Source organism: Salmo salar, chromosome ssa13, assembly GCF_905237065.1.
Source record: "Salmo salar chromosome ssa13, Ssal_v3.1, whole genome shotgun sequence".
NCBI classification, from domain to species: domain Eukaryota; kingdom Metazoa; phylum Chordata; class Actinopteri; order Salmoniformes; family Salmonidae; genus Salmo; species Salmo salar.
Genome location: NC_059454.1, coordinates 89,979,697 through 90,003,967, shown reverse-complemented (window position 1 = coordinate 90,003,967; position 24,271 = coordinate 89,979,697). Strand labels below are relative to the sequence as shown.

General features: G+C 41.5%; 1 protein-coding gene across 1 annotated transcript in view; it reads right to left on the bottom strand.

Annotated features, from left to right (window-relative positions):
* The window catches only part of fbxw11b (F-box and WD repeat domain containing 11b), a 38,550-nt gene extending 15,505 nt beyond the window's left edge, over nucleotides 1-23,045 (bottom strand). Inside the window, exons 1-4 of the mRNA XM_014138130.2 lie at nucleotides 22,893-23,045; nucleotides 9,188-9,247; nucleotides 8,463-8,685; nucleotides 88-274 (exon numbers count right to left, since the gene is read on the bottom strand). Of these exons, the coding sequence (XP_013993605.1) occupies nucleotides 88-274; nucleotides 8,463-8,685; nucleotides 9,188-9,247; nucleotides 22,893-22,931 (509 nt within the window). The 5' untranslated portion in view covers nucleotides 22,932-23,045. The remainder of the gene's footprint in view (nucleotides 1-87; nucleotides 275-8,462; nucleotides 8,686-9,187; nucleotides 9,248-22,892) is intronic.
* Nucleotides 23,046-24,271: the final 1,226 nt, after the last annotated feature.

Sequence of the window (24,271 nt, the reverse complement as noted above, 5' to 3'; positions counted from 1 at the left end):
GAAACAGTCTATCATGTAGGTTCTTGAGAACAAATGGAAAGATAGTAATCCATGGTGGCCCAGCCAGTGGTGCCAGTCCGTACTCACCACTGGTGCCTCTCTGACAGGCCTTTCCAGAGGGGGTCTGTACGGACCATACGCTCTATGAGTTTCTTCCACAGCATGCCCTCTGAGATGACCCTCTGCCACTCCTTACACACCAGCTCTGCCGAGCAGAGAGAACGCGCATCCAAGAACGACAGGATGTTCTCCGCTATGTGGTCCAGACCCTGAGCTATAACCACAAGGAGAGACAACACAGTGCAACACAGTTTAACACAACGATTAGAAGTACATGTGTGTATCGCGAATGTTTGGATGAACTGAGTGTGTAAAGCGGTTTCCCTTGGAGCATGCAGTGGTGCTTAGGTGACATATTATGTGTTTGTGAATTCATTTGGGGCGTTAAATACAATTAGCTGTTGAAATTCTTTACAGAGTGATTATTATTTTTTACTTTTAATCCCATCCATTTTTTTCACCCAAGTCTGTTTCCACACGGACCCTTTTAAGCGCAACACAATGCACTCTGTCCTCTTCGTTGGCAGTAGCTACAGTCTCTTGTGGTGCTAAAACATCCACTATGTGCGCAGTTTTGAGTAACACATTTGAAGGAAAACCTACAGAAAGTTCAACCATAAAACACATTCACAAGCATTTATTTAGATAACAGGGTAAAAAAAAAAAATCATTTGCACAGAAGTAACTAGTTAGTTATGCTAATCTTAGCTAGCTACCTAACCAAACGAGAATGGTTAGAATACCATGGCTGAATGCCTCTAGAGCTTCAACTCTATTATGTCACATGATTTAAAAAAAATCAGAACTTAACATTCCATTTAGCTACAGTTGTTGTTGTAGTTCTCAGGTCAAGTTAAGCAACTTGTTCCAATACTAGTAGCAGGCAGCAGCTTGACTAGTTCATGTTGAAGAACATGGATGAGAAGTAGCCAAGACTAGATCTAATAGTGGTTTGATATTTTTCATCAACCTGGCTGATCTACTGTCTTAGAAGAGTTTATTTTCTGTTTTCTTCCCTTATAATCCAAATAGGTAATACCTACAAACCAACGTGATGTGATTTAAAATGGAAACATCTTTAATGAAGGTCAAATTTGAACAATAAAACATGTGATTAATCGTAGTTGACTACAGAAAACCATGGGATTAACTCAATTATTTGAATTGTTTAACAGCCCTGGCTATAATATGGTAATGCTAACAACGCAATATCAAAACTGCAGTGTGTACCAAGCCCATTCATCAACTACCTTTATTCACGAAGGTATCTTCTAGCAGTTTTTTTTGTTAAGAGTCTGAACGTTAACACGCATCACGTACGATAAGGTTTTGGAAACATAAGGAATGCATCTTTCATATCAGCATGAAATAAATGTTCTAAAAACAAAACGGTTAAATTACTACTAGGGCTGTCCCAGACTTATAAAAATAACATTTTAAATGTGTTTTTTTCCATATACAGTGGGGGGGAAAAGTATTTGATCCCCTGCTGATTTTGTACGTTTGCCCACTTACAAAGAAATGATCAGTCTATAATTTTAATGGTAGGTTTATATGAACAGTGAGAGACAGAATAACCACCAAAAAAATCCAGAAAAACACGTAAAAAATGTTACAAAATGATTTCCATTTTAATGAGGGAAATAAGTATTTGACCCCTCTGCAAAACATGACTTAGTACTTGGTGGCAAAACCCTTGTTGGCAATCAGAGGTCAGACGTTTCTTGTAGTTGGCCACCAGGTTTGCACACATCTCAGGAGGGATTTTGTCCCACTCCTCTTTGCAGATCTTCTCCAAGTCATTAAGGTTGAGGCTGACGTTTGGCAACTTGAAACTTCAGCTCCCTCCACAGATTTTCTATGGGATTAAGGTCTGGAGACTGGCTAGGCCACTCCAGGACAATAATGTGCTTCTTCTTGAGCTACTCCTTTGTTGCCTTGGCCGTGTGTTTTGGGTCATTGTCATGCTGGATTACCCATCCACGACCCATTTTCAATGCCCTGGCTGAGGGAAGGAGGTTCTCACCCAAGATTTGACGGTACATGGCCCCGTCAAGTCCCTTTGATGCGGTGAAGTTGTCCTGTCCCCTTAGCAGAAAAACACCCCCAAAGCATAATGTTTCCACCTCCATGTTTGACGGTGGAGATGGTGTTCTTGGGGTCATAGGCAGCATTCCTCTTCCTCCAAACACAGCAAGTTGAGTTGATGCCAAAGAGCTCCATTTTGGTCTCATCTGACCACAACACTTTCACCCAGTTGTCCTCTGAATCATTCAGATGTTCATTGGCAAACTTCAGACGGGCATGTATATGTATTCTTGAGCAGGGGGACCTTGCGGGCGCTGCAGGATTTCAGTCCTTCACGGCGTAGTGTGTTACCAATTGTTTTCTTGGTGACAATGGTCCCAGCTGCCTTGAGATCATTGACAAGATCCTCCCGTGTAGTTCTGGGCTGATTCCTCACCGTTCTCATGATCATTGCAACCCCACGAGGTGAGATCTTGCATGGAGCCCCAGGCTGAGGGATATTGACAGTTCTTTTGTGTTTCTTCCATTTGCGAATAATCGCACCAAATGTCACCTTCTCACCAAGCTGCTTGGCGATGGTCTTGTAGCCCATTCCAGCGTTGTGTAGGTCTACAATCTTGTCCCTGACATCCTTGGAGAGCTCTTTGGTCTTGGCCATGGTGGAGAGTTTGGAATCTGATTGATTGATTGCTTCTGTGGACAGGTGTCTTTTTTACAGGTAACAAGCTGTGGTTAGTAGCACTCCCTTTAACTTGTTATGGATAGGGGGCAGTATTTTCACAGCTGGATAAAAAAACGTACCCGATTTAATCTGATTATTACTCCTGCCCAGAAACTAGAATATGTATATAATTATTAGCTTTGGATAGAAAACACTCCAAAGTTTCTAAAACTGTTTGAATGGTGTCTGTGAGTATAACAGAACTCATTTGGCAGGCCAAAACCTGAGAAGATTCCAAACAGGAAGCGCCCTCTCTGACCATTTCTTGGCCTTCTTGATCATCTCTATCCAAAACAGGGGATCTCTGCTGTAACGTGACATTTTCTAACGCTCCCATAGGCTCTCAGAAGGCGCCAGAATGTTGAATGATGACTTTGCAGGCCATGGCTGAAAAACATTAGCGCATTTGGTAAGTGGTCGATCTGAGAACAATGAGACTGGCGCACGTGTGCACGAGACGACTCCATGTTTTAATTTTCAGTCTTTGAACGAAAACAACGACTCCCGGTCAGAATATTATCGCTTTTTTACGAGAAAAATCGCATAAAAATTGATTTTAAACAGCGTTTGACATGCTTCGAAGTACGGTAATGGAATATTTAGATTTTTTTTGTCACGAAACGCGCCGGGCGCGTCACCCTTCGTTACCCTTCGGATAGTGCCTTGAACGCACAACAAAACGCCGCTATTTGGATATAACTATGGATTATTTGGAACCAAACCAACATTTGTTATTGAAGTAGAAGTCCTGGGAGTGCATTCTGACGAAGAACAGCAAAAGTAATAACATTTTTCTTATAGTAAATCTGAGTTTGGTGAGTACCAAACTTGGTGGGTGTCAAAATAACTAGCCCGTGATGGCGAGCTATCTACTCAGAATATTGCAAAATGTGCTTTCACCGAAAAGCTATTTTAAAATCGGACACCGCGATTGCATAAAGGAGTTCTGTATCTATAAATCTTTATATAATTATGTTTTTTGTGAATGTTTATCGTGAGTAATTTAGTAAATTCACCGGAAGTGTTCGGTGGGAATGCTAGTTCTGAACGTCACATGCTAATGTAAAAAGCTGGTTTTTGATAAAAATATGAACTTGATTGAACAAAACATGCATGTATTGTATAATATAATGTCCTAGGAGTGTCATCTGATGAAGATCAAAGGTTAGTGCTGCATTTAGCTGTGGTTTTGTTTTTTGTGACATTATATGCTAGCCTCTATGGGCTAGGTGGGACGCAGGCGTCCCACCCGTGGTGCACTCCATCAACAGCAGGTGCATTTCAAGAGCGGCAAATTTGAATCCAAATAAATGTCAAAATTCAAATTTTTCAAACATACAACTATTTTACACCCTTTGAAAGATAAACATCTCCTTAATCTAACCACGTTTTACGATTTCAAAAAGGTTTTACGGCGAAAGCATAAATTTAGAGTATGTTAGGACAGTACATTTACAAGAGTTGTGTGTAATGTTTTGTCAATTCAAAGACAGGGTCACCAAAACCATAAAACCAGCTAAAATGATGCACTAACCTTTTACAATCTCCATCAGATGACACTCCTAGGACATTATGTTAGACAATGCATGCATTTTTAGTTCTATCAAGTTCATATTTATATCCAAAAACAGCGTTTTACTATGGCATTGATGTTGAGGAAATCGTTTCCCTCCAATAACCGGCAGTCAAGTCAGCATCACAAATTAAATAATTAAAATTATTAAACATTGGTAAAATATTATATTGTCATTTAAAGAATTATAGATTTACATCTCTTGAAAGCAATCAACTTGCCAGATTTAAAAATAACCTTACTGGGAAATCACACTTTGCAATAATCTGAGCACTGCGCCCAGAAAAATACGCGTTGCGATACAGACTAGTCGTCATGTTGGGGAGATCTAAAATCGAAAATACTATGTAAATAATCCATTACCTTTGATTCTCTTCATCAGATGTCACTTCCAGGTATCACAGGTCCATAACGAATGTAGTTTTGTTCAAAAAAGCTCATCATTTATGTCCAAAAATCTCCGTCTTGTTAGCACATGATCTAAGCGCGCCGGACTTCACTTCATGAACGAGGGGAAAAAATATATTTACGTTCGTTCAAACATGTCAAACGTTGTATAGCATAAATCATTAGGGCCTTTTTTAACCAGAACATGAATAATATTCAAGGTGGACGAATGCATACTCTTTTATAACGTATTGGAACGAGGGTACCCAACATGAACTCGCGCCAGGTGTCTAATGGGCCATCATCGTTCCATGGCTCTTGTTTCGGTCAGATCTCCCTCCAGAAGACTCAAAACACTTTGTAAAGGCTGGGGACATCTAGTGGAAGCAATAGGAAGTGCCAAAATATTCCTCAGCCCCTGTGTTTTTCAATGGCATAGGTTTAAAGGTAATACAACACATCAGGTATCCACTTCCTGTCAGAAAATGTCTCAGGGTTTTGCCTGCCAAATGAGTTCTGTTATACTCACAGACACCATTCAAACAGTTTTAGAAACTTTAGAGTGTTTTCTATCCATATATAATAAGTATATGCATATTCTAGTTACTGGGTAGGATTAGTAACCAGATTAAATCGGGTACATTTTTTTTATCCAGACGTGCAAATACTGCCCCCTAGCCCTAACAGGCTAGCTTGAAAAATGGGTGTCTGATTATTTCTGGCTGGGTACTCTGCTGACATAATCTAATGTTTTGCTTTCGCTGTAAAGCCTTTTTGAAATCGGACAGTGTGTTAGATAAAGGAGAGTCTTGTCTTTAAAATGGTGTAAAATAGTCATATGTTTGAAAAATGGAAGTTTTCGGATTTGAGGAGTTTGTATTTCGCGCCACGCCTATCATTGGATATTGGAGCAGGTGTTCCGCTAGCGGAACGTCTAGATGTAAGAGGTTAATTAAGAATGTGCTCCTAATCTCAGCTTGTTACCTGTATAAAAGACACCTGGGAGCCAGAAATCTTTCTGATTGAGAGGGGGTCAAATACTTATTTCCCTCATTAAAATGCAAATCAATTTATAACATTTTTGACATGCGTTTTTCTGGATATTTTTGTTGTTATTCTGTCTCTCACTGTTCAAATAAACCTACTATTAAAATTATAGACTGATCCTTTATCAGTGGGCAAACGTACAAAATCAGCAGGGGATCAAATACTTTTTTCCCCTCACTGTATGTATGTATGTATGTATGTATGTATGTACACATACACACCATATGTGTTTTAAGAAAATCAGCTAGATGCACTGAGTTTGTCTGGTGCTCTCAGCTTATGGTTTGATACCTCAAGGAGGGCACCAGAGAGCTCGATAACCGAAGAAGGAAAGAAAAAAAAACGAATTATTCTCCTCCCTCTCCTGCTGGCTTTCACAGATTCTGCCATTACTCTCCTGAAATTGCCAGTAGTGCAGCAACCTTTCTCATGTGGAATGCCAATTTGTACCAGTCTGCGTGACAGTTATGGTTGTTTTCATTAAACAGATTTAAATGTATAAAAAATCATTGTCATGTGGTTAATCACTATTCTATCCAACTATAAACCTAAAAAGGTACTCATATTGACAACTATGTAAAAATAGCCTACCTAAAGTCAACAAATAAAAACATTGCAGCCTGCAGGTAGAACATATCCTGATAAAAATAAAATATCCTATAAATCACATTGTTGCAGACAGGCCATGTCTAGCCAAACTTGAAACATTGTATCAACTATTAACTTAGTTCAGGGCCAAAGCTTGCAACATTGTATAAAATATTCTGGGCCCGACAGACACAGCTGTAGGGTATTTGCGCAAGGGATAAGAAGCAGTTCTTGACTTGGACAGGAGCTCACCGAAGCGGAGTACCGGCACCTCAAATGTTCCACTGTGAGCTCCTGTTCCTCTTTTAGAAGATTAGCTCAAAAGTATTGTGGAGCTCCTGCATCTAAATATAAAACAGTACAGGCACCCAAAAGGAGTACCGGAACCTATTTCAGTCCAAGTCAAGAACTGATAAGAAGTCTATTTTATGACTTTTCCACTGGATCAGAGCTTAACATTCATCTCTTTCACGCTGAGTGGTTATCGAAAGAAAGAGAGCTGGAAAGATCTTTCAAATATATTGAGGAACTATTGTAATTCTCAATGGATGTAAAAATATACTTTGTTTGCTTGGTGTTTGAGGTGAAGAAAATATTACTTTGCGAAGCTCCACAGTTCATTAGTGCGTTAAGCTAATCAGAAATGCTAACACATCCCCAAATGGCTACATTTCTATGCCTACATTTGCGCGCAGGCCAGGTAGCCTATAGACCTACTTCTATGAGTGGGCGTCCTTACTCAACATTGACAGGATTGCTCCAAACAAAAAGGCAATGACTAAATTGACAGAACTCATAAACGGAATTAAATAAACAAAAACTTGTTTCTCAGAAGTGTAGCATAGGTTGTGCACTCAGCAAACAATGTGTCCACTCAGTCAATGAGTACAGGAAGGCAGGAATAATAATATTGAATGCATTAAAATAAATTACTGTAACCAAAGTAACAAACATTGTAGATTAGAAAATTATAGGAATTAAAAAGGTAAATGTACTACTGGTAATATACGTAATGGGGAATTGATAGGCACTAACAATTCCCACAATGAAGTTATGAAACAATGAATGTGCACAAATTGGCGAGAGAAAGCGCATTCTAGAGAGAGAAGTGCATTGTGCATCTGGGCACATGGTCAATCCGACATCTGCATTGGCCATGCAGCATTATCGGTGATATGGCCTCAGCAGAAGTGAGGGCATTCATACTTCTTGCACTTCACAGAGCAGTGCAGAGCTGTTGTCAAGGAAGTGACTGCGTGTTCATACAAGATGTACCGCCCCCCACCTACCATCAACCAATCATGTCAATGTGGAGCTATCACATTGACACAAAATTTGGGAGGCGCATGGCGATGCGGTACAGAGCTCGATTTGGCCTTCGCATGCCTCAGCAATTGCATCACACCCTCCATATGGAGCCTCAGACCACATTTTCGAATCAAGAATACATTTGCTTTATGTCAGGCCTCCGCAATGAATTAGTTCACTGAGATGAGTTGAAATAATAATAAAACACACAAAACCAGTCAAGTTTGCTATTTTCCACATTGTACAACAAAGACATAAAAAATATGAAATATCACATATGGAATCATGTAGTAACCAAAAAAAGCATAAAACAAATCCAAACATATTTTATATTTCAGATTCTTCAAATAGCCACCCTTTGCCTTGATGACAGCATTGCACAGTCTTGGCATATTCTCAACCAGCTTCATGAGGTCGTCACCTGGAGTGCTTTTCAATTAAGGAAAACAGAGGCAACCACCTGTGCTAATTAGCCATCTAGCGTGCATGAACACCTATGTGTAAGCGTAACTGGAGAAGTGTAGTTCATCAGCTGGAGGTACACACAGCCGTATGGATCTGTGCAAACCTACTACAGTAAGTGTACATTTTTTATTTGAAAGATTATTTCTCACTGATATGAAAGATAAGTTCCATACGTTTCAAAAAACAATGACTGACATTTCTAAACGTTAAAACAGAGCGTCGGGATTGTAGTTCACATGGTCCCATAAGGCATCATGGGTTCTAGAGAGCAAGTGTGTACCATACCTGGCAGTGCAGTGATGAAGTCCCTTTGGAGCATGGGTTTGAGGTAGGAATTGATGTGGCCGTGTTGGTAGTGGCACATGCGTGAGATCAGGTGTTCTACAAACTCCACCTGGTCAGCCTCAGACCACTGGTCAAACAGCTGGATGCACACTTCCTTCTCCTTCTCATAGTTCCCTTCCGATGGTCGCTTCCTTGAGCCTGTCATCGGACCGTTCGTGATCGTCTGAACACAGAGGAGGATAGGTTATAAACCAGAGCTTCAGTCTACATGACTCTCTTGTCAAATGAGGGATAGCTTTGGGCCTTAATCCTGCTAAACAGTGTACCGAACTCTATGGGCCGGTTTCCCTGACAATCTTATTGTGCATTCTTAAGTCCAGATCTTGCCTTAATCTGTGTCTGGGAAACTGGCTTTATATGTTGAGTATGGTTTTGGTACATGTAGATTGCCTTTTCAAATCGCTGGCTAAGAAGATATTGTGCTATGAGAAAAGTGTTTTTCTGACAAAAGGCTACACTGTAGTCTAGCATTAGTACACTCACTTTCACTGAGCACTGTAAACAATGGCTAGATTGTCAAGATTGATAGCACACTTTTAAGAGAAGTATGAAGACAAAAAAGTATAGATAAACCATTAGTGTATGTGCTCTTTGAGGTGGACTAGGCTAATAAGCTTCCATTACACTTCAGTGAATGACTGTCTGGCCGTGGACAGTTTGCTCACCTTGAACACTGTGGTTTTCTTTGATCGTTCATCTGTCTGGGAGTCCATGAAAGTGGAGTTCTGAGGGGGAGGAGAGAGAGAGACACAGGCCATTAGTACATCAAGAGACACATACTATTCATTAATAGCCAGCCCAAACCTTCTGGTCCAAACTGCACAACATCCAATTTACTATGGGGACCAAATTACAATGCCAGGCTAGGAGGCTTGCCATAATTTCTCATCTGAAGAAGTTGTCAGTCAAAGTAAACTAACTCCTTGAGCGTCGGGAGCTGGATTTAATTTATGTTAGCGGATGCTTTTTGGATATGAGGGGGAGGGAAGAATCCATGGCTGGTCAACAGCTGCCCCTTCTCCAGACCTGCAAAGCCATGTCAATCTGAAATCTGTATTCAAAAGATTGACATGAAATCAGACCTTGTTAGGTTGGATGTGCAAGGTAATTTATGATTTAGCCTAATAACACCAGATGGACTGATAACAGCATTTGTATCCTGAGGGGTTTCATTGCCACCCCATTTTTATGTGTGTGTGTCCTGGCCTCCTACAAAAAAAGAAAATACAGTAGTGACTGCATACATTTCATTTAATGCAAGTCGCTCTGGATAAAAGCGTCTGCTAAATGACTAAAATGTAAAATGTAGAAGTGTGAGGGTGTTTGTCTGGAGCGACAAATTACCTACAACTGAACCTCCCAGTATATGCGTGTTGCCAAAACACATGCAGTTGATGTTGCATACATTACTCCTGCCTGTATCCACAAAAAATAAAATAATCATAATAATTTGCGCCACCATTTCCTGGTTGCTAAAATTCAAATAGTTAGCCTAATTTCAGTTTGTGACAAAACAAGCAAGTATAGTGTAAAGTATCATTGTACCATCGAAACCGCTGTGAAATACAATATTTTTGGTTACGGAAAATATATTTTCAGCTGTTTGAAGCTTTGTACAAAACCAAAAGAAATGCAAAAATGAAACTTAACACAAAGCATAGAAATAGTGCACATAGAACAGATGTACCACTTCTTAGATTTGCTTTCAATGAGAACGACAGCTCTATAACACATTATGTGAATTTGGTCAGGTCGCCCCATAAAAAAGTTACATATTGCAATTTTAAGTGAGTGTCATATGACACTAGCCAAACATATGTCACAAGCTTAGACTGGCATGCTCTGTCCAATAGAAAAGCACAGGACTAGGCGGCTAACGTTACTTTGTAAGATAGTGATAGTGACATATTGTGTGGAAACAGAGGAATGATCGACATGGACAAAGATTTTCTAAGGTGACAAAACAGAGAACACTGGATGGAACAAATGCACCGATGGAGGTGCATAACCACTGTCAGTAGCTAGCTATATTATAAGACAAGTGGATGACAGCAATCTATGGATGGCTAAATGAAAAATATAATCTACAGGTAGCTAGCTAATATTAATTCCTAGCTAACCTAACATAGCAGACCTAAAATAAACTAGCTAGTTGTTACAGAGAGGAAGAGGTGAAGCAAGAGAGAACTGGGCCCAAAATCTCTTCTCCAGCAGGCGGCATATTTCTTGCCCACCAAGTGAGAAGTTAAGGTAAAATTTGTTTTTGCATTCTGAAGTTGCTAACCAAGCAGGTTGCTCGTTAGTTATGTCCTCATGTTTTGATCCAATTCTAATTGTATTCATTCAACATTGCTATGCTAAACAAATCATTGTCATGTCGCTACCTAGCAGAGATTCAATGAGACAAGAACTTCAATATATACTGCTCAAAAAAAAGGGAACAAACAACACAATGTAACTCCAAGCCAATCACACTTCTGTGAAATCAAACTGTCCACTTAGGAAGCAACACTGATTGACAATACATTTCACATGCTGTTGTGCATATGGAATAGACAACAGGTGGAAATTACAGGCAATTAGCAAGACACCCCCAATAAAGGAGTGGTTCTGCAGGTGGTGACCACAGACCACTTCTCAGTTCCTATGCTTCCTGGCTGATGTTTTGGTCACTTTTGAATGCTGGCGGTGCTTTCACTCTAGTGGTAGCAGGAGACGGAGTCTACAACCCACACAAGTGGCTCAGGTAGTGCAGCTCATCCAGGATGGCACATCAATGAGAGCTGTGGCAAGAAGGTTTGCTGTGTCTGTCAGCGTAGTGTCCAGAGCATGGAGGCGCTACCAGGAGACAGGCCAGTACATCAGGAGACATGGAGGAGGCCGTAGGAGGGCAACAACCCAGCAGCAGGACCGCTACCTCTGCCTTTGTGCAAGGAGGAGCAGGAGGAGCACTGCCAGCGCCCTGCAAAATGACCTCCAGCAGGCCACAAATGTGCATGTGTCTGCTCAAACGGTCAGAAACAGACTCCATGAGGGAGGTATGAGGGCCCGACGTCCACAGGTGGGGGTTGTGCTTACAGCCCAACACCGTGCAAGACGTTTGGCATTTGCCAGAGAACACCAAGATTGGCAAATTCGCCACTGGCGCCCTGTGCTCTTCACAGATGAAAGCAGGTTCACACTGAGCACATGTGACAGAGTCTGGAGACGCCATGGAGAACGTTCTGCTGCCTGCAACATCCTCCAGCATGACCGGTTTGGCGGTGGGTCAGTCATGGTGTTGGGTGGCATTTCTTTGGGGGGCCGCACAGCCCTCCATGTGCTCGCCAGAGGTAGCCGGACTGCCATTAGGTACCGAGATGAGATCCTCAGACCCCTTGTGAGACCATATGCTGGTGCGGTTGGCCCTGGGTTCCTCCTAATGCAAGACAATGCTAGACCTCATGTGGCTGGATTGTGTCAGCAGTTCCTGCAAGAGGAAGGCATTGATGCTATGGACTGGCCCGTCCGTTCCCCAGACCTGAATCCAATTGAGCACATCTGGGACATCATGTCTCGCTCCATCCACCAACACCACGTTGCACCACAGACTGTCCAGGAGTTGGCAGATGCTTTAGTCCAGGTCTGGGAGGAGATCCCTCAGGAGACCATCCGCCACCTCATCAGGAGCATGCCCAGGCATTCTAGGAGGTCATACAGGCACGTGGAGGCCACACACACTACTGAGCCTCATTTTGACTTGTTTTAAGGACATTACATCAAAGTTGGATGAGCATGTAGTGTGGTTTTCCACTTTAATTTTGAGTGTGACTCAAATCCAGACCTCCATGGGTTGATAAATTGGATTTCCATTGATTATTTGTGTGTGATTTTGTTGTCAGCACATTCAACTATGTAAAGAAAAAAGTATTTAATAAGATTATTTCATTCATTCAGATCTAGGATGTTATTTTAGTGTTCCCTTTATTTTTTTGAGCAGTGTATTGAATACATTTCATATAGGCCTACATAGGCAACAACTACTGTTAGCGAGTCAGAACTAACCAAGCTAGTTGGTGAGGTTAGTGACATTTCCATTGATGGCACAAAACTGGAAGAACTATCCATGGTACTGAAGCTGGTTGGTGACAGCCAGCACTCGCCTCTTCTTTGGCGGAGAACGTAACGTCCCACTCATTCCGTTGCAAGCTAAAATGGTACTCCATCACTTTCCGATCTCCATGTTAGGGGCTGCCAATAACTATTAAGTGAGCTCTAACACCAACTCAGACAATATTTCCCTTGCCTCCAGGCCCGTATCGGATACATTTTGGATTCTGAAGTTGCAACCCAAGCTGGCTGGTCGTTAGTTATTTTCTCATATTTTGACCCAGTCATTGATTCTAAGTCATTCTAATCATATCCAATAGGCCTACACAGGATGCACTGTGCTGGTTAATTAATAAAATGGAATTCTGAGTGTTTATGGTTTCTTAGGGGTAGGGGGGATGGCAGTAATGCAATATTTTTTCCAGGGCTAAAATGTAAAACACGAAGCAACCAAACTCCTGCTTTATATAAAATATTTTGTGCTATAGTTTGGAGAAAAATCAAGTGACTCTGGGACAGTGGTTCAAACTCATAAAAGACCCAACCTCGTCCACTTACTCTCGCCTTATGCCCTTGGGGGAATCCATCACCATCTTGTAGGGCGGTCGAAATGATTAGCCAAGCAAGGGAAGTTTGCAACGTAAGCCCCTTAGCCCTCGTTTTTAGTAGAGTTTGCGAGTGTACAATTATGTTCACTCCGGGGCCTGAAACTGCCCATAATTCAATTCGCAACAATGGAACATCTGCTAAAAAAAAATAAAAACATCAATGGCGAAGTCAACATACAAGTGTAAGTAAAAGCTAAATGTAAAAAAAGGTTAGAAATTGTGCTACTAATGCACAAATACGTCTCGTAATGTTTGTTCGGTTAGCTTTCAGAAATTGTAGAAATAAAACATTTTCCTTCTTCATTAGTTCCAGCTAGGCAGACTAATGTTAGTTAACTATCAGAGTAGGAGTATATTAATAATTATATAGTAAATAAGTAGACATGCAATCATAATTGACTGTAGCGCATAGAAAGCACCCACAAGCTACCAGTGGCTGAAAACACAATCATTGCGGGATGAACGAGGGACAAATTTCTGGGCAAGGGCAGTCCATTTAAAAATCATTCCTTGAGGAGGGGGCTCAAGATGGCGGCATGAGAGGGTGTAACATTTCTAGCCGAGGAACAATTTTAGGCTTCTCTCACAGTTGCAATTTTGTCTAGCCATACAATGTAGCTATTTTGAATAATTTTGTAATTAATCAAACCATTGAAATATATTTGACGATTTCTAACAAACAAGCTAGCTATTGAAAAATTTCAGCATGTTTAGTTAAGTTAGCTAGCTACCGTCTTCATAGCTAGTATCATGGAATCAGGACATGACCAAACTGTTGCTGGGATAATGGATGTTTTAACTTCCAAGGAGAAAAGAGGCATTGCTGAAACTCACTCATATGCTTGCAGTGTAAAAAAAGGGGGGGGTGAATGTTATTCATACCAGAATACCCCAACCAAGGAGCAACTTCCAAAGAAGCTGAGAAGTGAACCATCACTGAGCCAGCTACAGGAGAACATTGTCCGTATCCTTAGGGCTTAAAAATCAAAGCGCGCAGATGACATCATGGATTTGGTGAAAAAGAAGACTATCAGCATCATTTACCTGAAGAAAGCAATTGATTTCAATGCTGAGGAAGTAAAAACTCTGAAGCAGCAGAACGCAACATTGAAAACTCAGGTTGCAAATCAGAAGAAACTCACTGAAATGGAGTCAAAAGGTAAACGGGAATGACCGGTATGGTCGGAGACGGAATCTTCGAATTTATGGAATAGCAGAAAAATCTGACAAGAACATCAAAGCAAGAGTGAAGGACATTTGCAGGGCAATAGTCCTGGAGGAGGGGGGGGCGAAACTTTGTTGCAGGTTCTCTGGATGTAGTGCAACCCCTGGATAGGCTGAGAGACGGGGAAAACAACCAGCCACCACGACCAGTGATCATGAGATTCATCTCCAGGACAGCGAGGGATCCGACATGGAAAAGTGAAAAGAAAAAATGACCATTTAAAGAACAACAAGCTGAGGTTCAAGGAGGATCTGACAGCATTTGACAAAGAAGCTTGGAATCATCTGTGGCCGATGATTGAGAGAGCAAGGAAGGAGGGAAAAGTGCTTACCTTGCGGGAGCCAAGGATTTTGTTAATGGAAGGGAAATTCATGCTGACGTCTAGCTTGTTGACTGCTGGATTTAACAAGTGAGTTGTGCAGGACTGAGTATTATCTGCATCTGATAAAACTTTATATTTCTTGAGGAAGAGCATTGTTCGTGTGAGCCAAGTGTTTGTTTTTTTTATGGCAGGGAAATTCACACTGACACTTAATGTTAGCTTGATGGCTATTCATTTTACCAATCAATGGCACAAAGTTATTTGCAATTGTATGGAAATACATACATACATACATAGTTGAAATCGGAAATTTACATACACTCAGGTTGGAGTCATTAAAACTCGTTTTTCAACCACTCCACAAATTTCTTGTTAACAAACTATAGTTTTGGCAAGTCGGTTAGGAGATCTACTTTGTGCATCACACAAGTCATTTTTCCAGCAACGGTTTACAGACAGATTATTTCACGTATAATTCACTGTATCACAAATTCAGTGGGTCAGAAGTTTACATACAGTAAGTTCACTGTGCCTTTAAACAGCTTGGAAAATCAAAAGAAATCAGCCAAGACCTCAGAAAAAAATTTGTGGACCTCCACCAATCAGGTTCATCCGTGGGCGCAATTTCCAAATGCCTGAAGGTTCATCTGTACAAGCAATAGTACGCAAGTATAAACACCATGAGACAACGCAGCCATCATACCGTTCAGGAAGGAGACACGTTCTGTCTCCAAAAGATGAACGTACTTTTGTGTGAAAAGTGCAAATCAATCCCAGAACAGCAGCAAAGGACCTTGTGAAGATGCTGGAGGAAACAGCTACAAAAGTATCTATATCCACAGTAAAACAAGTCCTATATTGATGTAATCTGAAAGGCAGCTCAGCAAGGAAGAAGCCACTGCTCCAAAACCACCATAAAAAGACAGACTACGGTTTGCAACTGCACATGGAGACAAAGATCGTACTTTTTGGAGAAATGTCCTCTGGTCTGATGAAACAAAAATAGAACTGTTTGGCCATAATGACCATCGTTATGTTTGGAGGAAAAAGGTGAAGCTTGCAAGCCAAAGAACACCATCCCAACCGTGAAGCACGGGGGGGCATCATGTTGTGGGGGGTGCTTTGTTGCAGGAGGGACTGGTGCACTTCACAAAACAGATGGCATCATGAGGTAGGGAAATTATGTAGATATATTGAAGCAACATCTCAAGACATCAGTCAGGAAATTAAAGCTTGATCGCAAATGGGCCTTGCAAATGGACAATGACCCCAAGCATACTTCCAAAGTTGGGGCAAAATGGCTTAAGGACAACAGAGTCAAAGTTTTGGAGTGGCCATCACAAAGCCCTGACCTCAATCCCATATAAAATTTGTGGGCAGAATTGAAAAAGCGAGTGCGAGCAAGGCGGCCTAAAAACCTGCCTCAGTTACACCAGCTCTGTCAGGAGGAATTGGCCAAAATTCACCCAACTTATTGTGGGAAGCTTGTGGAAGGCTACCTGAAATATTTGACCCACGTTAAACAATTTAAAAGGCAATTCTACCAAATACTAATTGAGTGTATGCACACTTCTGACCCATTGGGAATGTGATGAAAGAAATAAAAGCTGAAATAAATCACTCTACTATTATTCTGACATTTCACATTCTTAAAATAAAGTGGTGATCCTGACCTAAGACAGGACATTTTTACTAGGATTAAATGTCAGGAATTGTGAAATACTGTGTTTAAATGTATTTGGCTAGGGTGTAAGTAAACTTCCGACTTCAAATGTATGTAAGTGTATATATATATATATATATAACATTTAGGTCAACCACTTGCATGGTGCAAAGGACTGTTTTTATTTGCAACTAGTAAGAACTTTTCTTTGTGAGAACCCGCTTCCTGTGAACCTACACAGGTTAAATATTCTTCATATAGTCACTGTAATAGTAAATGTCCATTTCTGTTTTTTCTATTAATACCAGGGGAATGGGTAATATTTTGAAAAGGAAATCTTTATTTTTGTATTTTAAGGGTAAGAGTGCCGACTTTGATTTCATTCAAGAAACTCATGCCTGTTCCACAGATACTGAGTTTTGGAAGTGTCAATGGGGGAATGATATTGGTACTAATCGGTCTTCAGGTGTCGCTATTTTAAAAGGCAACTTTTAGGGTCATATATTGAGTCATGAAGCAGATAATACAGGGAAATGGATTATATTATTGGTAGATGTCAACCACATTCAATTCATTGTTGTAAATATTTATGCTACCAATAACAAGTCAAGTAACTATTTTATTTAGAGACATTGAGAGGAAAATAAGTACAATTATGTCTAAATTTCCATTGGCCAAAGTAAAAAGGGTGGAGATTTTAATACAGTGTTACATGATAATCTAGATAGATGGCCTCCTAAGGTTAGCAATTATGTTTGTGAGATAAGGAATATATGTCTACGGTTAGGTGTTCTAGATATTTGTAGAAATAAGAACCCAGATAAGATGATGTTTACATGGAGTACCAAAGATGTATCTATACAATTCCGTATTGATTTCTGGCTGATATGGCTGACAAGGTTGATACAGACTCAATTGAACCATCGATTTTGACAGACCACAAAGGGATCTCAGTAAAGATAAATATGCATGGTTTGTAAACCAAAAAAAAGTTAGTAAAGGTTACTGGGAAATGAAGACAACTTTACTAGAGAATTAAGTATTTAAGAAGGATGCAGCAGGAATTCCTGATAAATACTGGAATTGTGCCTGTGTTATGAATACGTTTAGAAGTTACTGTGGGCTAATGAAATTTGATATAAGGCTTTTGGCTATTTTAATGGGGAAAGAAATTGCTTGTGCCAAGAGAGAGAGAGAGAGAGAATAACATCATAAAGGGAATAATGGATTATACAAAAAAAAAACTGAACTAACTATTCAGGAATTACTGGAGCCATTATCATCATTGCAAATGCAGTTAGACTATCTACGAGGAAAAGGCCTGGGGAGCGTTTGTAAGACAAAATTGGATGGAAAAGGGAGAGAAAAATACAAAATATTTATTTAATTTAGAAAAAAGGGCAGGCAGAAAGACTTCCATATGTAAATTACTGATCAATAATACTCCCAATGAAAATCCAAAAGAAATCTCTCAGCATGTTGCCCAGTTTTATCAGAATCTGGATACATCAGCCCAGTCAACTTCCAATACGGATATTTTCTTAGACAATGTAGCAAACATTGCTAAGATAGATAATGATTTCAGGGATTTTTGTGATGAGTTATCTGAAATTGAGATGAGACTGTATTAAAAGCCTTAAGGACAATAGGTCCCCTGGAAATGGTTTAATAAGCAAGTTTTATAAAGTATTCAATGATAAATTGATCCCTTTCATTCTTGCTATGTTCCAAGAATCAATAGAAAAAGGGGAGTTACCGGCTTCCTTAAAGCAAGGTGTAATTACTTTGATTCCCAAACCTAATAAGGATAGTCTTTATATAGACAACTGGAGACCCATTAGCCAGTTGAATAATGGGAAATTATTTGCCCTTGTATTTGCTAAGCGGTTGAAACAAGGCTTGCATCATAATTGATGAAGAACAATCTGGTTTTATGCATGGTCAACACATTAGTAATAACATTAGGTTGATCTTAGATATGATTGACTATAATGACCTCATCATTGATGATCGTTTTCTTATGTTTGTTGATTTTTATAAAGCTTTTTACACTGTAGAACATGAGTTTATGTTCAAAGCAATATGTTTTTGGGGGTTTTTATAGGTTACTCAAATTATGGCTCTTCATATCAAGAAAGGGAATTTTCAAGGTGTTTCAGCACATGGCAATGAATTTAAACTATATCAACTGGCTGATGATACCACCATATTTTTGAGAGACAGGAATGAGGTTTCTGAAGCAGTTTCCTGTATTGAAGACTTTTCCTTAGTTTCGGGTTTGAAAATTAATATCAATAAGTCAGTCTTATTTCCACTCACGGATTGTGTTTTACAGGAAGTATATGGTATCCCAATTAAAGATAAGGTTACTTATCTTGGAATTGTTACATGCAAGGATGAAAAACAAAGGAGTGAATTAAACTTTAACCCCATTGAAAAAACAAAGAAGAAATTGAACCTCTGGTTGCTGAGAGATATTTCGTTATACGGTCGGGTTTTATTGTCCAAAGCTGAAGGGTTATCCAGATCGGTTTATGTCTCGTTATCACTTGAATTATCCCCTAAAATTGTAAAGGACTTAGATAAGATTCTTTATAATTTTATTTGGAGGAACAAGCCTCACTATCTACGGAAAGATATTCTCACTAATACCCAAGAACAAGGTCTTGAGGTTTTAGATTTCAATACTCTAAATAATACTTTTAAAATAAATTGGATTTTGAAGTATATTAAGAACCAGAATAGTATTTGGAATGTCTTCCCTAAGTATTTATTTGACTGTTGGTGGTTTAGAATTTTTGCTTCAATGTAATTTTGATGTTGATAAAATCCCAGAAAAATTGGCCAAATTCCATAAGCAGGCAATTTTAGCTTGGATGTTAGCGTATAAACACAATTTTTCCCCTCACAGATACTTTATATGAAACAGAGATATACGATATAAAAATAAGTCTTTTTTCATAACTGGTTTGAGAATAAAATTATTTTGGTTGGTCAGTTACTGAATGAGGATGGATATCCACTCTCATATGGGGAATTTCTTGATAAGTTTAAAATTCCAGTTGTATATATATTTTTTATTCCTCTGTGGTTGATGTATCCGACCGGCCGGCTCGGTCCTCCCCTCCTGCTCCGTGGCTTGACGACTCATTGCGAGCTCACAGAACAGGGCTCCGGGCAGCCGAGCGGAAATGGAGGAAAATTAGCCTCCCTGCGGACCTGGCATCTTTTCACTCCATCCTCTCCACATTTTCTTCCTCTGTTTCTGCTGCTAAAGCCACTTTCTACCACTCTAAATTCCAAGCATCTGCCTCTAACCCTAGGAAGCTCTTTGCCACCTTCTCCTCCCTCCTGAATCCTCCTCCCCCCCTCTCTCTCTCTCTCTCTCTCTCTCTCTCTCTGCGAACGACTTTGTCAACCATTTTGAAAAGAAGGTTGACGACATCCGATCCTCGTTTGTTAAGTCAAACGACACCGCTGGTCCTGCTCACACTGCCCTACCCTATGCTTTGACCTCTTTCTCCCCTCTCTCTCCAGATGAAATCTTGCGACTTGTGACGGCCGGCCGCCCAACAACCTGCCCGCTTGACCCTATCCCCTCCTCTCTTCTCCAGACCATTTCCGGAGACCTTCTCCCTTACCTCACCCCGCTAATCAACTCATCCTTGACCGCTGGCTACGTCCCTTCCGTCTTCAAGAGAGCGAGAGTTGCACCCCTTCTCAAAAAACCTACACTCGATCCCTCCGATGTCAACAACTACAGACCAGTATCCCTTCTTTCTTTCTTTCCTCTCCAAAACTCTTGAGCGTGCCGTCCTTGGCCAGCTCTCTTGCCATCTCTCTCAGAATTACCTTCTTGATCCAAATCAGTCAGGTTTCAAGACTGGTCATTCAACTGAGACTGCTAAAGCTAACTCTCTCTCCTCTGCTCTCATCCTTCTAGACCTATCTGCTGCCTTTGATACTGTGAACCATCAGATCCTCTCCACCCTCTCCGAGTTGGGCATCTCCGGCATGGCTCACTCTTGGATTGCATCCTACCTGACAGGTCGCTCCTACCAGGTGGCGTGGCGAGAATCCGTCTCCGCACCACGCGCTCTCACCACTGTTGTCCCCCAGGGCTCAGTTCTAGGCCCTCTCCTATTCTCGCTATACACCAAGTCACTTGGCTCTGTCATATCCTCACATGGTCTCTCCTATCATTGCTACGCAGACGACACACAATTAATCTTCTCCTTTCCCCCTTCTGATAACCAGGTGGCGAATCGCATCTCTGGCAGACATATCAGTGTGGATGACGGATCACCACCTCAAGCTGAACCTCGGCAAGACGGAGCTGCTCTTCCTCCCGGGGAAGGACTGCCCATTCCATGATCTCGCCATCACGGTTGACAACTCCATCGTGTCCTCCTCCCAGAGTGCTAAGAGCCTTGGCGTGACCCTGGACAACACCCTGTCATTCTCTGCTAACATCAAGGCGGTGACCCGATCCTGTAGGTTCATGCTCTACAACATTTGCAGAGTACGACCCTGCCTCACACAGGAAGCGGCGCAGGTCCTAATCCAGGCACTTGTCATCTCCCGTCTGGATTACTGCAACTCGCTGTTGGCGGGGCTCCCTGCCTGTGCCATCAAACCCCTACAACTCATCCAGAACGCCGCAGCCCGTCTGGTGTTCAACCTTCCCAAGTTCTCTCACGTCACCCCGCTCCTCCGCACACTCCACTGGCTTCCAGTTGAAGCTCGCATCTGCTACAAGACCATGGTGCTTGCCTACGGAGCTGTGAGGGGAACAGCACCTCCGTACCTTCAGGCTCTGATCAGTCCCTACACCCAAAGAAGGGCACTGCGTTCATCCACCTCTGGCCTGCTCGCCTCCCTACCTCTGCGGAAGCACAGTTCCCGCTCAGCCCAGTCAAAACTGTTCGCTGCTCTGACACCCCAATGGTGGAACAAGCTCCCTCACGACAGCGGAGTCAATCACCACCTTCCGGAGACACCTGAAACCCCACCTCTTTAAGGAATACCTGGGATAGGATTAAGTAATTAAGTAAAAAAATATATATATTTTTTTAAAATAATTCCTTCCCCCCTCTACAAGTGTATACTCGTCAGAGTCATCAGAAGTCTCCACTTCATTTGTGGGCTGGGGGGGATAGGGTGTCTTTTAAGTGTTTGGACTGCAGCCTGGATTACAACATAGGGCTGTTTCCTAAAGAAGTTAAATCCACTTCCGTTTTGTTGCAGCGATACTAAATATTATCGAGATACTGGTGTCCAGGCCCTTGGAAATATTAGTGTCACCTTCATTCTTGGGCTAGCTTGTCTACTGCAGTGGGAGAACACGTTTGTAAAATGATACACTGTTGCACAGGTAGGTTGAGACAAACTCAACTGTTGCAAACCAAATAGTAGTATGGAAAAATATTGTGTAGACGCTTTTTTCCGAGGAAGATGAAGGTTATGAATTTCCTGCCTGGGCTGCGGGACAGTGGACATACCACGTCGTCGGCTGGTATGGCGGCGGAAGTTGTCCCACAAGCAACATCCACGATCCAAACAACCCTTTGTATCATTCTGAATAACGAACCCAGTTAGCCTTGCTAATTTTTCCCTGATGAGATTGTCATACGGACTTGCTACCTACCTACTCGTAAAATGTAGCTGTAACTCCGTCCGTTTGCTTCAACATAACGTAGTAGTGACTTAGTTAACTGACGTTCGCTTTACCGGTAGTTAACCAACGTTATTTCCTTCTGCGCAGTTTTAAAATGCCATTTATTCACAATGCCAGACACTGAATTTCAGTGCTCGGGTGGGGAGTGTCTGTTTTAGTTAACGTTAGCAAGGAATACATTTCTATCTGGGTAGCTATCTTACCTAACAAGACAAATCGCTAGTTAGGTGCTCAATAACCGGTACATTCATCTTAAGCCTAACTTTAGGTTTGATCTGATAACTTGTCCTGTGGTTAACGTTAACTTGTTTGAGCCGGACAAATGGCGCTGCGGAGACTCAGTGAGATCCAATCGCCTAGTTTACTTTCCTTCATAACGAGTTAAACTGGTTAACCGTAACTAGCTAGCATCTGACGGGGCCACTTCACGGCCCTCTACTATTACTTGCCGACTCAATCTTCGTCATGTCGACCTTTAAATTATAATTCGGATGATAATCACTCGCTTCCCAATCATTCCCAAAAACATTATGCTGATAACTAGAATAATTAATCATAAGCCACTGGTTAATGTTAGATCACGGACATTGGGCCCTACCTCTGCTCGCTAGCCTAGGTAACTACTAGCTAACGCAATTTAGCATCTATTTTGTCTGTCATCTCGACCCTCGGTCGGTTCCAACTCCTTTCGATCGAAACCGCTCTCGGTTGGTACTACCATATTACGTCCTCCGACACACGTTCACATCAATACTGAGGCAGCGAGTAATCCGATTCAAAACTCACCATCTGCTCCAACGTTTTGTCCTCCATCTCCGGCTCCATATTCTTGTTCCCCGAAACTCACTCGCTGCGAAAAATGGAAACCCAGCCCTGCGTCGGCCTGCAGCTGATATGACGTCACAGAAGACAGGATTGGGGAGGGGTTCACCCAAGCACAGATGCACTTGGTTGGTCGAAACATTATGAGGGTGTTGTTGTCATGTGCTATTTCGTGGTTGGCTCTTTTCTGCTGCTAAGCCATAGAGGTTGTGTGCTTGTTCGAGGGTCTACCTGAGCAGGGTGCTGCGCAGATTGTGTGATCTATAAATGACTTCCACTTCGAAAAGACTAGTTACAACAATCCTTCATGATGTAAAGAGTAGCGAGTCTATACTGTGCCTGGGAGATGATTGATCATTAAATAAATACAAATTGGCTTAACTCTTTATAGCTATGGTAGTATAATGATGCATTCTACTTACCAATTATTATGTTGGCAAGGGCTGGACATTGATTAATATAACACATTTCCCTTTTAGCAGTGAAGAGAATAGTGTATTATTCACAGATCAGTGATGTACCAACACACTGAACAATTCCTATTGAAAACAATGCAAAAGGCAATATTTACTTGATGTGTACTGAATAAGCCCTGAATCAAACAGCACACCCCTGAAATAAACACAAGAAAGGGCTAGAGGTGTTACTACTCCAGATGGCCAATGTTCTGAAAGAGCTGCAAAATCTGGACCCCTAGAAATCAGCCGGGCTAGACAATCTGGACCCTCTCTTTCTAAAATGATCTGCCGCAATTGTTGCAACCCCTATTACTAGCCTGTTCAACCTCTCTTTCGTATCATCTGAGATACCCAAAGATTGGAAAACTGCCACAGTCTTCCTCCTCTTCAAAGGGGGAGACACTCTAGACCCAAACTGTTACAGACCTATATCCATCCTACCCTGCCTTTCTAAGGACTTTGAAAGCCAAGTTAACAAACAGATCACCAACCATTTCGAATCCCACCGTACCTTCTCCGCTATGCAATCTGGTTTCCGAGCTGGTCATGGGTGCACCTCAGCCACGCTCAAGGTCCTAAACGATATCATAACCGCCATCGATAAGAGACAATATTGTGCAGCTGTATTCATCCACCTGGCCAAGGCTTTCGACTCTGTCAATCACCACATTCTTATCGGCAGACTCAACAGCCTTGGTTTCTCAAATGACTGCCTCGCCTGCTTCACCAACTACTTCTCAAATAGAGTTCAGTGTGTCAAATCGGAGGGCCTGTTGTTCGGACCTCTGGCAGTCTATGGGGGTGCCACAGGGTTCAATTCTCGGGCCGACTCTTTTCTCTGTATAAATCAATGACGTCGCTCTTGCTCCTGGCGATTCCCTGATC